This window comes from Ictidomys tridecemlineatus, chromosome 1 (assembly GCF_052094955.1).
Source record: "Ictidomys tridecemlineatus isolate mIctTri1 chromosome 1, mIctTri1.hap1, whole genome shotgun sequence".
NCBI lineage: Eukaryota > Metazoa > Chordata > Mammalia > Rodentia > Sciuridae > Ictidomys > Ictidomys tridecemlineatus.
In genome coordinates, this window is record NC_135477.1 from 195,633,571 (window position 1) to 195,648,676 (window position 15,106).

The following is a 15,106-nucleotide window of genomic DNA, read 5'->3' on the forward strand; positions in this document are numbered from 1 at the left end:
CTTTGTGAATCAGTTTTGTATGGGGGACAGGTTTCACAAATTAGCCAGAAATTTTGGAAGCCCCTTGGATCATTTATGGGAGTGGTTCTTTTCTGGACTTGAAAAATGATTTCTGAATTAGGTTTGCTGGTTTCTTTAAGAAAGTCTTGTACTCTCTCTCTCCCCCTGGTGTCTCATTGCTGTATGGTAGAGTCTGATGCTTAGACAATCCTTTGAGCTCTCTCTGGTTCTCAGCCCAACTCAGGTATTGAAAGTAAGAAATTTCCTCATATGAGCCTTGAGACAAGTGAGACAAATCATTTCCTCAGACATCTGTCTCTCCCTAAACAATACCTATAATATTGGAAGCACATCCACCCTTCCTCCTAAGAAAGTAGTCATGAATTATGTTTGTCTTGCTGGGTTGGGCATGGGGTTGATAGCAAGTGAATGGAAATGGCCTTTTTTTTTAAACCTCTTTAAATAACACTGTGTATTCCTGGAATACCCCAATTTCATAACTGGCTTATGCAATGTTCTTATGGGATCATTGGACCATAATCTTTGTGTGCCAATATTTGTGAGGAAGTGAGGTCTGGGGCTTTATATTCTGAAAAATTTCAGACATCACTCAAGGAAAACATTTTTATTTAATAAAAAAGTTGATACTAGGCTATTCATATTATAATGTGACTTTCATTCAAGTATAATTTCTTAAATGTGAGCTACATTGTAGCATAACATTCATTTTACAGGAAAGCTTCAATACACTTCGGCCATTTATGGTATTGTTTAAATATCCTAAACCTTTTGGGTTTTCAAGTTGCAATATTCTTGTAAAATATGTATTATTTAAATTATTTTTCAATGCTGAATAGCTGAATGTATCTAATTAAAGTCATATGCATTCTCCAAATTTATAATTCAATTTTCTCAAAAAAGTTTAGTCAAATAGTATTTTTTAACAGAAGTGAGTCTGTATTATGTATTTGGGGAGTTCAAAACCCAATTGAGTCGAATGTATGAAAGATGATATGTCTTGAGCTCTGTAATGTTTTGAACAATCAATAAAAAAAAAAAAAAGAAAAAAAAATAGTATTTTTTGTGAGCCCTGAAATAAGGGAATCTGATGAGCACACTGAAGATTTTTATATTTTAAGGTGTTAGATTATAATCCAAATCTGAAATCAAAAAGAGTTTTCCATTTAATTTTTAATATTTGATATCTTTTCTCATTGTTTTATTGAAAATATTTTGCATTCTTTTAATTTGTTGCTCAGAGCCCCTATACATCCTAGATTTTACCTTTTAATATTATCCCATATTTCATGAAATTCAGCTCCTATTCTCTTAACATCTTTTTTTCATGATCAAGTTTCTTTGCCAAGATTATGTAAATTGCCTTTATTATGTCAATATCTATTTTTCAAATGATGTAGTCTGTTGGTAATGCTTTCCATTGTATTTTTAATTTGGTTTATTGATTCTTAAATTTCAAGAGTTTCCAAATTATCCTTCTTCAAAATCTATATCTCCTTCTTGACATGATCTTTCACTTCTAATATTTTCTCTCTGATTCCAATCTTTACCTCATTTTTTACCTCTTATGTCTTCTTATCTTTGAACTTTCTAAATTTATTCCTTGACATTTCCTACACTGCAGTATCAGTAGAGTGTATTGTTGAATCATTCTGTTTTGGATGTTTTCTTCTCTTGTTTTTTTTACATTGTTTATGTATCAACCCATCTGTTCAAATGGATCTGAAACAGTGGGGTTTCTACTCTACCAGCTTTTAGTTATCCTGTAATTTTCCAGTGCCTCAGAGATTAAGGGAAGTCAAATAACTGCAAAAACCCATGCATATAACATATAGGATTAAATTAAGTACTTAGTTCCTATTATGACATGTACAATGTTGATTGACACAATAAACAGAAATTGTAGGGTCAGCAATTTCTATTATTAAAGATAGTAGTTAATCATGAATTATGTCCATCAAAAACTCAAACAATTGTTATTACCTATGACTTCCAGTGTTTTAACTGCTTCTATTGCATTAATGGTGGGGTCTGACATTATACAAACTAACCAGTGGTAAGAAAAGTTAAAAAATAGAGATAATTAAGAGTAAAGAAGAATATATTAGGGAGACAAAGATTTGCGATTTCAAAATAGGGCTGATCCATAGACAACATATTGTTCATTATTTATGAGGGGGAAGAGAAGAAATAAAAGTAAAAGAAAAATTAGAGGAAGAGTGAAAGAGAGAACAATGAGTCTGGCTTCTGTTGGTTTAACATCTATTTATTTATAGATTTTTAAATTACTGCATTATAGACATACACAACATTGAAATTCACCATGCTTTATTCATAGATGTACAAAGAGAGTTTAGTTTGTTTCATTCTACTGTTCATCCCTCTGTTGGTCCTCCATGCCTTCCATGTAACCCCTTCCACAGATATCTCTGTTGAATGCCCTCTTTTCCATTATGTGGTCGAGTATTCACATATGAGGGGAAATATTTGACCTTTGGCTTCCTGATTATGGCTTATTTCATTTAGAATTGTGTTCTCATTTCATCAATTTTCCACCTAGTTCCATAATTTAATTCTTCTTAATGAGTATATAAAACTTCATTGTGTATGTACACCATGTATTCTTTATCAATTACTCTGTTGATAGGTTTGATGGCTGGTTCTGTAATTAGGTTATTATGAATTGTATTGCTATAAGCACTGATGTGCGTGTGTTTCTATAGTATGCTGATTTCAGATATTTGGGTATGTACCAAGGAATGAGACAACTGGGTCAGATGGTAGTTCTATTCCAAGTTTTGAAAGGGCTATTCATCAAGTTTTCAAGAATGGCTGTACTAATTTGAAGTACTACCAACACTGAATTTCCCCATGAATTATTCTTTTTTTCTTTTTAAAAATTATTTTCAGGTGTATGTACAGTAAAGTGTATTTTGACATATTATACATACATGGACTATAACTTTCCATTCTTGTGCTATATATACTGTAGAGTTACACAGGTTGTGTAATTCATATAAGTACATAGGAAAGTTATGTCTGTTTCATTCTACTATTTTTCCTATTCCCATCCTCTCCTTTTCCTTCATCCTTCTATGTCTAATCCAATAAACATTATTCTTCCTTTCCCCCCAAATGTTCTGTCTGATATGTGGATCTCTGCACAATATTCTTGATAATTGATATTTTGAGTAGAGTGAGATAAAGTCTCCATGCAGTTCTTTTTGAATCTAATAGTTTTATTGAAGTATAGGGAAAGAGCAAGGACATTATAATAGACTTTCTCTTCCTTGTAGTTTTGATTGTCATTTCCCTGATTCTTAAATATGTTTTATGTATATTTACACACACACACACACACACACACACACCACTTGTATTTTTTCTTTTAAGCAATTTCTGTTTTAGATTTTGTGCCTGTTTCGTTTAGTAATTGGGGTTTAATATTTTTTAGGTTTTTTTTTATTATTCTGTATATTAATTTCCTGAGGAACAGATGAAAAATATTTTATCACATTGGTAAGCTCTTTGTTTACATTCTTGTTTCCTTTGTTGTGCAGAAGTTTTGAAATTTGATTTCATCTCATTTATTGACTGTTAGTTTTATTTCTTGTGCTTTAGAGGTCTTGTTAAGTTGATGATTTTGTCAATATGTTGGAGTGTTGGGCCACATTTTCTTTAAGCAACTGTAGAGTTTCTGGTTTAATTCCTAGGTCTTTGATATACTTGGAGTTGGCTTTTATGCAGGGTGATAGGGATCAAGTTTTATGTTTTTCACATATGAATATCCAGTATTCATAGCACCACTTGTTAAAGTGTTTCTGTTTTCTTCAATGTATATTTTTGGCCCTTTTGTCGAATATCAGGTCACTTTATCTATGTGGGTTTGTCTGTGTTTTCTTTTCCATTCATCTTCAGGTCTGTTTTGGTGCAGTATAATGCTGTTTTTTTTTTTTTTTTTTTTACTAAAGCTGTCTGATATAATTGTATATCTGGTACTGTGAAGATCTCAGCATCACTCTTCTGGTTCAGGATACATTTGGATGTTCTATGTCACTTCTGTGTCAAAATGAATTTGAGAAATATGTTTTGTCTGTGTTGTGAAGGATGTCATTGATATTTTGATTGGGATTGTACTGAGTCTGTTCACTGGTTAAGGTAGTATGACCATTGGGATAATATTAATTTTGCTTTTTTCAAGATTATTGAAAGTATTTCCACTTCTTAAGATTGTCTTTGATTTGTTTTACTTCACCATTTTATAATTTTCATTGTTGAGGTTTTTCATCTCCTAAGTTAGATATTTTCCAAAGTATTTTCTTCAGGGATTTTGAATGAGACATTTTTCTCAATTGTTTTGAAAAGGGTTTGCTATTGCATATAGGACTGCAGTTGATTTATGTATTATTTTCTTGTATCATCTCTTTTAGTAGATTTGTTATCAGTACTATAAATTTTCTGATGGAGCATTTTAAATCATCTAAGTAAAATGTTCATGTCATCAGTAAACAGAGGCAACAGGACTTCTTTTTCCTATGTGCATGAAATTAGTTTCTTCTCTTGCCTGTTTGCTCTTGCTGGGAATTCAAGGAGTGGTGAAAGTTTACTTCCTTGTTTTGCTTTTGTTTTTAGAAAAAATGCTTCCATTTTTAAAAAATTCAGTTTGATGTTGGCATTTGGTTTCTCCTTCTATCACTAGTCCCTCTAGTGTTTTTAACATGAATGGGTGCTGAGTGTTGTGAACAGGCTTTTCTGAATCTACTGATTATATCATGGTATTTTTGTACTTAAATTTGTTTATATAGTAAATTTTGTGTGTGTGTGTGTGTGTGTGTGCTCATGCATGTGTGTGCGCATATGTATATATGTACACATATATGTACTTAAATTTTTTTTTGGAATTGGGAATTGAACCAAGGCATGATTTTCCATTTAGGTTCATGTGCCACTATCCACTTTTTCATTTTTTTCATATTTTTGTAAATGCATTATAGTATTACAGAACAATGGATTTAGTGTTACATATTCCCTTATAAATCTAATATAAAATAAGCCAGCAGCTGATGCAATATTATACCCCAGTGTTTCCCTTTTATTCCTTCCCTCCCCCAGGTCCTTTTACTCCTTTTTTATTTCTTCTTTTTAGATATATGTGACAGTAGAGTACATTTGGAGATATTATATATGGATGAGATACACCTTATTCCAATTAGCATCCCATTCATGTGGTTGTACATGGTGTGGAATTTCACTGGTCATGAATTCATATATAAACATAGAATTGTTATGTTCAATTCATTCTCATGTCTTTCCTATTATCATGCTGCTCTCTTACCTTCATTCCTCTTTGTCTAATCCAATGTACTTCGATTATTTCCTCCCTGCCCCTTATTGTGTATTAGCATCCACATATAAAACAAAATATTTGGCCTTTGGTTTTTGGGACTGACGTATTTCACTTAGCTTGATAGTTCCTAGTTCCATGAATGTATTGCCAAATGCCTTAATTTGATTTTTCTTTAAGGCAGAGTAATGTTCTATTGTGTATATATAACCATATATTCTTTTGGATATTTGATTTTAAGAGAGACTAGGATGAAGGGTCAGAAGCTTGGAAGAGAAAAGCTATTGGTATGATTCTGTAATTCCCAGGTGTCCTTATGGAGAATAAAATTGACACTTTCACCCCAGGCCATCTGTTCAAGACTACAACATACAACAGTACATCTCAAGTAGGGTACATGACAGTCACTTGGAGAGCTCACTCAAACTCAGACTTCTGGGCCTCAACTCAGAGTGTCTGACTCAGGGCCCGGGGTGGCCCTTCTTTATTCCTTATAAGCACTCAGGGTTTGCTAAAGTTCCTGGTCTAAACACTTCCAACTGATGGCCCTGGTCTAGAAATTTCAGGGGCAGTGAAGGTGACATAAGGTCCTCCTTGGGTCCAGTCTTCACCTTCTTTCCCTACCTCTTTTCCCAGTGCCCTACAGAGAAACCTACTGTAGCTCCTACTTAGATCACACCTGCATATGTCCATGATAAATTGGAGCATGTGGGATCTTCCAGTCTCATGGGCCTTCCACAATTTCAGATTTTTTTCCCTGAAGACTGCAAGCCCTATCTCTGTACTTCAACCACTGTCTTCATATCAGTTTTTAGAATCTCATCTTTTGGATTGTTGATTTCCACGTGAATTTTAGAACATCGTTTACTCTTAGAATTCCACACTGCATTTTCATGATATTTTATCCAGGACTTTGTGGACACAGGATGTTGCTGATGACAATGAGATTCCTGTTTTTCCCTTTTATGAAAGGAAGCTACCAGTCTGGGACTAACTCCTCTACTGAGTGTCAAGGAGGAGCCAAACATGGGCCCTTTTGGGTTCCTAGGACTACTCTGAAAAATAATATTTATTGGGTGTCCTAAAAAATCAATTTATTGTACCACAGTTGTGGAGTCTAGGAGTCCAAACTGAATTATTATAAGGTATCTGCTTTGGAAGGTCTAGGGGAGGATTTTTCCTTGTCTCCTCTAGTTTTCAGTAGTTGTAGGAAATTCTTGGCATACCTTGATGTGTAGATTCATCTCTCCTTTTTCTGTCATGATTATCACATGTTGTTCTCTCTGCACATGTATACTTGTCCAAATTTCCTCTTCTAAGGTCATGAATCATTAGATTATAGCCCACTCTAATTGACTATGGACTCATACAACATTTTTATGTGCAAAAACCTCATTTCCAGATGAGGTAATAAGCTGATATGCTGGGAAGGACATGAGTATTCAACCCAGAGCATGTATTGAGCACTTAATGTGCCCTATTCCCTGCATTTCCCATGGCAGCACTGTGAGGTACACACAGGCATCACTCACACCGAATAAACTAGGATATGAAGCTCAGTAAAGTTGTGCTCCAGCCAGAAGCACATGGAATACACAAGGTTGTAGTCACAGTGTAGCTGTAGCATGGGTCCACCTGTCCATTGAAAGAACCAAAGGCCAAATAGTCTTTATGATATGTGGATACTAACAAATAATCAGGAGGGAGAACGAAGAATGAGACGTGTGTAGACATGAGACTGCTTCCCAGAAATAATCCCAGAGTACTAGGACTCCAAATCTTTTAGTAGCTGCCACTTTGAGAATCTTAGAGCAGGAATTGATGCATAAAATAACAATGCTCAAATTTACTCATCAATTATCCCTAAAGTTGCAATATTACTCTTCTAAATTTAGATTACTAGAATTTCATTGAAATTCCTATGTGGGTTTATAGTATGGAATTAAAAAAATAATTTTCTTCACTATTTAGATATATAAATGACAGTAGAGTGAATTCTGAAATATTATATACACATAGAGTATAGTATATAACTTATTCTAATTAGGATCCCATTCTTATGGTTGTAACATGATATGGGGCTTCACTGTGTGTGTGTATTCATAGACGATCATAGGAAAGTTATGTCTGATTCATTCTGTCTTTTCTATTCCCATTTCCCCTACCTTCTTTTATTCCCATCTGTCTAATCCAATCAATATGTATCCTTCCTTCTCCCCCCTGATTATTTGTTAGTATTCACATATCATTAAGATTATTTGGCCTTTGGTTGATAGGGTCTATTATGCTGATTTTATGTCCTTTAGGTTTATTCTGAGAAGTGGGATAACTTGGTCAATTGGTGGCTCTATTACAAGTTTTCTGAGGAATCTCCATACTGCTTTCAAGTATTGGTTGCACCAATTTGCAGTCCACCCAGCAACGTATGAGTGAACTTTTTTCCTACATCCTCTCCAACATTTATTATTACTTGTATTCTTGATAATTGTCATTCCAATTGGAGAGAGACAGAATGCCCGTGTAGTTTTAATTTGCACTTTTCTAATTTTTAGTGATGTTGAAATTTTATTTTATATATTTGTTGGCCATTTGCATTTTGCCTGTGATGTGCCTGTTCAGTTCCTTTGCCCATTTGGTGATTGGAATGCTTGTTTTTACAGTGTTAAGTTTTCTGATTTCTTTATATATCCTCGAGATGAATGCTGAACTTGATGTGCAGGTGGCAACATTTTTTTTCCCATTGTAGGTTCTCTTCACATGCTTGATTGTTTTCTTTGCTCTAAAGAAGATTTGTAAATGGGCAACTCATGCCCCTCTTGAAGCAGTTCAATAATAAATGATACATGGAAAGCAAAATATAAATTACTTGTGTGTCACGCTCATTTAAAGAGTCATAATACCTTCAAGAGATAAAGGCAGTGATAATCCTATTTAAAATCATGAAAGTAGGTTCATAAAATGTAGGCCCTTTAGCCAAATCCCCGTTTCAGTAAGTCATAGAGTACAGATAGAAACCTAGTTCTGCACTGTTATTTGTGTTTTCCCTGAGCCAAGCTGTAGTAACAGGCCCAAAAATCTAATGAATTCAGTTTATTTGAATAGAGATAATAAGACATTCTTATTAAAACCCACTGGCACAGATAGTATGATGGTTTAGCATTATGTCCTCTTTTCCAGTATTAGATGTTGACAATTTAAAATATTGTTTAGGATTCATCATGGATTTTCTAAATACAGATGTTTGGGGTGGGTGAGGTAGGGAGAGAGGCTCTGCTTGTAATATAAAAAAAACAAATTGCCTCATTCAAAAGTTGACAGATATAGCTGAAGGATGTTAGAACAGTCAGTGAAAGAACTCAAAGAACTCAGAAGTAAGCCTGTATTCTCATTTCAATTGAATATATATATATATATATATATATATATATATATGTTTTATTACAAACTGTCATTTGTTTTGCCCGTTTTATTCCCCTTTTTTTCCATTTTGACATCAGAAGAAAAAAATAAAGAAGAAAATGCATAAAAAAGAAACAGGAACAGATAAGAGAAGGAAAATCGTAAGACCACAAGCATATGAAAGAGTAAGTAAAAAGGGTCTTCTCTCCTGTACCTTATATCTGGGAATGATTTTATTGTGCTTCAGCGTAACAGGTTTATAACTAGACAGGGCCCCTCTCTCTGTGAATTTCTCCACTGATTAACTTTCAAAATGATCACTAAATTTAATAGAGATCAATCAGTGGGTAGTTGAATAAAAGTTTGTGGGGCATGCAGTGCCTTTTATATAAAAAGATAAGAAGTTAGGAGATGGTTAAAACACCACTATCTGAATTGTTCAACATCCTTCATTCAGAGCACATGATGAAAACAAAACTAGTATCCTGGGAGGCACCTGACCTTTGTCCAACAGCTGGCAAATAGTACCCTCCTAGGAGTAATAAGAATGTTGGAAGTTCATTTTGAAGTGAGGTTCCAGATTAGTTGGTAAAATGATCCGTTGCTTCAGGGAGAGGATAAAGATGGTTTCCTACACCCTAGAGGTGGTGCATCAAGAGGTATGTGGGCTCATGATTCTTTACACTCTGTAAATGGTGTGTGAGCATTTTGTGAGCTTGTTGAGCACTTATGGAAGTATATGCAATGCCTTGCTGTACCTTTTGATCACTAGCACCCTGAAGAGTTGCTACAGGGTGTAAGCACTCTATAATCAGTGTTTCTTCACAAACCGTTATCTGTATAAAAGAGCTTCTTTGAAAATAGAAAAGAATCATTTGTTGAAACATGAACCTATAGACATGATGTAAAAGGGAGTTTTTAAAAAGGAATTTGGAGTCATCATCAGTGATAGAGAAGACTGGCAGACTCCAAGTGTTACCAGATCCAGGTCCAGGCTCCTCATTACTGGAAAACCAGTAGTCAGGAGATGTGAATTAGTGGGAAAGAAATCAGGTTTACTGAAGATCCAGCACACTGGTAGAGGGAGGGTGCTGTCAACCTCATAGTGTCCTCTTGGGAATCTCAGGGACACAAAGGATTTTTATAGGGAGAGAAAGATGGGATTGTGAGGCAGTGGGAGAGGTTTCTTTAAGCAGAACTTTTGTCATTGAGGGTGTGTTTCCTTTTCTTTCTTTCTGAATGGACCATCACAATAGAGCTTGACTTTCTGGGGCTAGTACCTATACTTTTTTTGAATCAACATATTTCTTTCTGCATGGTAAATGTCACAGAAATTTGCTTGTTTTGTGTTGGTGTATAGCTGAAGACTAAGAAGAGGCATGACACATTCTGATTTTATCTGAGAATCACCAGATATTCTGGGTTTTGTAAATCTAAAGAAACATTATACAGCAGTTCACATCTTAATCAGTTAGCCACAGCTTCTCTCCAAAATTTAGAAAACTGTGTGGAAGAGAGGTGCAACTCTGTGGGGTACACAGGAGGAAAGCTGAAGTAACTACCTAGGACAGCTCCCAGTGGTGATGTCCTCCCCACCTTTTTCTTTTTTTTTTTTAAAGAGAGAGAGAGAGAGAGAGAGAGAATTTTTTAATATTTATTTTTTAGTTCTCGGTGGACACAACATCTTTGTTTGTATGTGGTGCTGAGGATCGAACCCGGGCCGCACACATGCCAGGCGAGCGTGCTACTGCTTGAGCCACATCCCCAGCCCCTCCCCACCTTTTTCATTGATATTTTTTAATTAATCCAGAGGCACTTTAACAAACAACTGAACTTATATATTTTTAATTTAAAAAACATTTTTTTTCTAATCTCTCATTATTAAGTCGTTGAAACTTGCCTCAAAGTTGAGATATTCTGTCTCGGCCTACTGAATAGATGAGGTGACAAGTATACACCAGTGCACCTGGATAAGGGTGGCGACTGTTACACAGAAGCAGTCCTTATTTTTATTTTTAAATATATTGTTATTAAAATGTTTAAACACTCACAAAAATATAAGTACATGGAATACCGTCCCACCCTTTTCTGTTATCACACTGTTTAAAAACTTAGCTCTAAAGTACTAAATATGGAAGGATAATTCTTGACCAGGCCAGCATATGATGAAATATACAATATAGATTAAAAAAACTTTTAATTTAAAGAAATGTACAAGTTTTTGAATTTTTCTGAAAATGAACCTTTTTTCATATGTACTTTATTATGGATAGAAGAGGAACGATGTAGATGACAAGAAGAGCTCATGGAAAAACAGGAGGTAAACTTTTAGCAGATTCTGGATGGGGAGCCAAGGTAAATACAAATGACATTTAATCTCAATTCAGTAAGAATTAAAAACTTTCTGCTTCATGTAAGCAGGTTTACATTCCCAAGAGGCTGGCCTGTGGTACCTGGAGTCTTCTGTATCATCCTGGATGACATCACCTGCCAGCCCAACCCCATTCTGGAAGGGCATCCAGCAGCAGGTAGGGAAGGCTCTAGGGTGACCAGGGGGAGTGGGAGGTGTTTCAGTCTTTGTCAAAAGAAGTTCCAGGGGACCAGCACAGTGTTGCTGAGGAAGGTTGGGGTGAGAAGGAGATGGGGGAGGGGAGACCATTGAAGCCTGTTCAGGGGTTCTGTGCAGAGCAGAGGAAGTGGAGGCTGGGTGTTTGTTGGGGGCAGCAGGTTTTCAGAGGTGATAGCATGCCAAGCTTGGGAACTGGGAGGGCTTCAGGGTATGGGAAGCACACTTGGACTGGAATAAAGGAGAGATTTCTTACATAATTAAGTGTCCTGAAGCGGTGTCATTTGAAGTCAAGGTTTAGAACGTGAGCTGACAGTAGTTGTGTTTCCTCTGAAGAAGAACTTGCAGGTTTTTAGTGCAGGTCTATACTTCACCTGATTAGTCTCAGGAGTGGTTATCTTCTTCTTCACTGATCGTTCATCCCAGTTCAACTGAATGGCAGCGGTTCACTGTTTTGTATGCTAAAGATTTCCACATCCATGCACAACTTAATGTTGTCAGAAGCATTTTGTGTACTTCTTTCTTGACTTTTATTTGGTCTTTTCCAATAAGCAGAGTAGCTGTCCAATGTTGTTTATTAACATGGTCCCCAATGTCTATACAGACATTTAGACCACTGTAGATCCTTTTTTGAAGTGCGTGATGAGATGACTTTTAGTCCAAATAGAATTCACACATGTGCAATTAAGTACTCAAAAGTATTTTGAACCTGAGGGGGACCATGGCATTCTCAAGTAGGAAAGAAAAAGGATACTGCAGTATGATCCTTCAAGATATCTCTGAACAGAAAAGCATTATATGTTGTGAAAAAAATAGCTATATATTAAGATTTGTGTGTATCTTTTCTAGGTAGAAGAATCTAGAATTGTTTTAGTTTAGCCTTGATCTGTTAGTACTGTAATAATGATGAGGACATTGCCTTGCCTTTCCTTATCTTTCTTGCTTCCAGTTTCCTTCTGTATGTAAACCTAAAAAAAAAAAAAGTCGAGTGTGAGTGAAGTTCTTATTTTCTCTCTCCTTCTTTTGTAAATGATGTTTATATTTTGACCAGTAGAAACTTAGATGTACCAGAGTTGTACATATTTGTGGTAGTTAAATATATTAACATGGTTATTTTAGCTCATTCTGTTTGTGCTCAGTTTTGATAAATGTATCCCTGTTGTCTGAATGCTTAGTAACACACTGTGTTTGCTATTAGAAGAGTATGGAAATAGCAGCACTGTTGCCTCTGATCCTTGGCCTGGTAGTTTTTAGGGCTTGCTTGCTGAGTAGAAGTTTTATGAGCCTCAAGTCAGTGAACTGGTTTCTTGTGAAGAGTATTTCCTGATAGGGTTGCACTCTAAATTTCATTTCTGTGTATGAGAGGTTGTGTTGATGGGATGGGACACCAAGTATAATGGGAAGAATGGTGCTCCAATGCTAAGGGAATGACTCCTAGAAACATCAGTTCTCACACTCAAACCAAGTGTGATCTTGCAGGTGCTGGAGAGAGAATCTGAGGCTGACCATGAATCAGTGGATTGGAGACACTTGGAGACCCTGCTGCAAGCTAGGAGGCACTGGTTTGCAGTTGAGCAGAAAGGCAGTGTGGGCTCTGGTTCAACATCCACTTGGCAGGCACCATCACCAGTGCTTAAGGATGGAAGAGAGCCCCCCGATCTGGATTCTGCTCGACTCCAGGGGAATGACGCAAATTGGAGGTTAGTTGTGGCCTACGTGAAGGGGAAGTGTACTCCTGAATATTGCTACTGAGAGGACCACCTGCCTTCTACATGTACCACAGTGCTTTGGATGTCTGGAAGCCCTGGGATGTGTGTCTAGGTATTAGTGAGCAGTAGGAAAGTGGGAGGCAGTGGGAGCTTCCAGAAAGGGGAATTGATAGAATGCAGGACCCTGTCAGGACAGGGTTCTTGTGGGGATTAGGCTGGGAGTCCTGGGAGGGGAAGCAGTGGGAGGCAGTGCAGGGGCAACTGGCTGAGGAGTAGCAGTTTGGGTCTGGACATTGGCTGATTGATCTTTGAAGAGGTTAGAGAATGCCAAGCCTGGGGACACACACCAGTAAGGATGTGTGTCCTCAAGGATGTAGGGCCTGTACCTGGGGGTGAGGTAGGGTTATTACATGGAGGAGGAAGTATTTTATGATGACTGATTGTGGGCATTGGTTAGAGAGAAACTTCCTTTTGTTATTAAGCATATTGAAATAGCAAATATGAAATCCAGGTTCTGAAAAACATTTAGCACATTTTTTTCCTCAATGAGGAGTCTCCTGCAAACTTGTGAATTTTTTGTATACCAGTGACTCCTGTAATTTAAAACAAGCTTACCTTGCCCAAAGCTCTTTTTATATCTCTTCTGGTACTTTGAATTTTATTTTACCTTTGCCAATAAACAGTGTCTTTCCACTGACATTTGTCATCAAGTTGTGCAAGCTGAGTACTCAGTAACTTTGCTGTCGGTCCCATTCAATGTTTTAAGCTCACCCATCTTAAAAACTACCTTGCCACTGAAAAGCTGAATATCCAGGTGTCCTGGTGTAAATGCCAGTGTGTTGCACTTTGTACCCTCAACCCCCAACGACCACAGCATGCCAAGACGGAGGATCCTATCTTGGTGAGACCTACAGCTCCAGGAGCAAAGCCTCTTCCATTGTTGTGCTTGAAGGGAAGAAGGAACCCTCAATGCTGGCAGCTGGCTTGGATCAGGGAGGCCCAGCAATTGAGAAGCAAGATATCACAGGAGCTAGAATAGTGTCTGGATCTTCTAAGAGACCCTGCATTATTAAATGATTATAGATATTTGTAGGTTTTTAAGCTGAAACAATCAGCTCACACTGGCTATTATTATTTTTTCAACATTTTTAAAATTTGTGCATTATAATTGTACATAACAAGGATTTGTGTTATATATTTATACATGCACAAAATTTAACAATATAATTTGGCCAATATTGCTTCCCAGCACTTCTTCCCTCCCTGCCTACCTCTCAACCCTTGGTCTTTTTCTTTAATTATCTCCCTTTGATTTTCCTGAGATTATCCCCAACACCTTTCTATTTCTTTTTCCATTCTAGCTTGCACATATGAGAGAATGCATATGATCTTTGATCTTCTAAGTTTGACTTATTTTGTTTAATATTATGGTCTCCACCCATTTTCCTGCAGATGACATAATTTCATTTATTTTATGGCTGAGTAAAGTTTCATATTATCTCACTTCTTTTTGAATTCCTAGCATTAGGCACACAGGGAAGCTAGTGTTAGTCCATCATATTGATGGTAGTAATAGCACAGCCCTCCTTTCTCGTTCGCCTCCAATTTTGGTGTTCCTCATGTGTGCCTGCCATGATCCTTTGGGTGATCTTTCATGCTTGTGGTGGAATAGTATAACTTGCAGTAAGGATGAAGGATACTAAGCCAGAGAAGGAAACAGATGGCTGTAGAGGGAACTCCATTAGTTTGACTTTATGTCCATTATCTTTTTTCCTTGAGAAGCGTGGGTGCCAATTTTAAGCTACAAAATGTCTGCAGTATGAGGATTGCCTTCATCTTATAAAATTTTATTCTTCTTGTATGTATCACAGTATTTTTCACATGTGAACTATAATTCTGTATGTAGTATAATTTTGATAATTATTTGACTTTCTCATTTTTTTCTGGTTGGGGATATGTTAGTATTGTAATAAGGATTTTCATTAATGAAATAGGTGGATTGGATCAGGTGATTTCTAATTCTGATTTCATCTTTGATACACCTTTTAATCTTTTACAGTTTTTTGATAT

At 36.4% G+C, this 15,106-nt stretch overlaps 1 protein-coding gene across 1 annotated transcript in view; it reads left to right on the forward strand.

Moving 5' to 3' along the window:
* LOC144367366 (uncharacterized) overlaps positions 1-15,106 on the forward strand; it is a 65,662-nt gene that overhangs the window by 12,051 nt on the left and 38,505 nt on the right. Inside the window, exons 2-4 of the mRNA XM_078023342.1 lie at positions 8,860-8,946; positions 11,183-11,289; positions 12,807-13,027. Coding sequence (XP_077879468.1) covers positions 11,239-11,289; positions 12,807-13,027 — 272 coding nt within the window. The 5' untranslated portion in view covers positions 8,860-8,946; positions 11,183-11,238. The remainder of the gene's footprint in view (positions 1-8,859; positions 8,947-11,182; positions 11,290-12,806; positions 13,028-15,106) is intronic.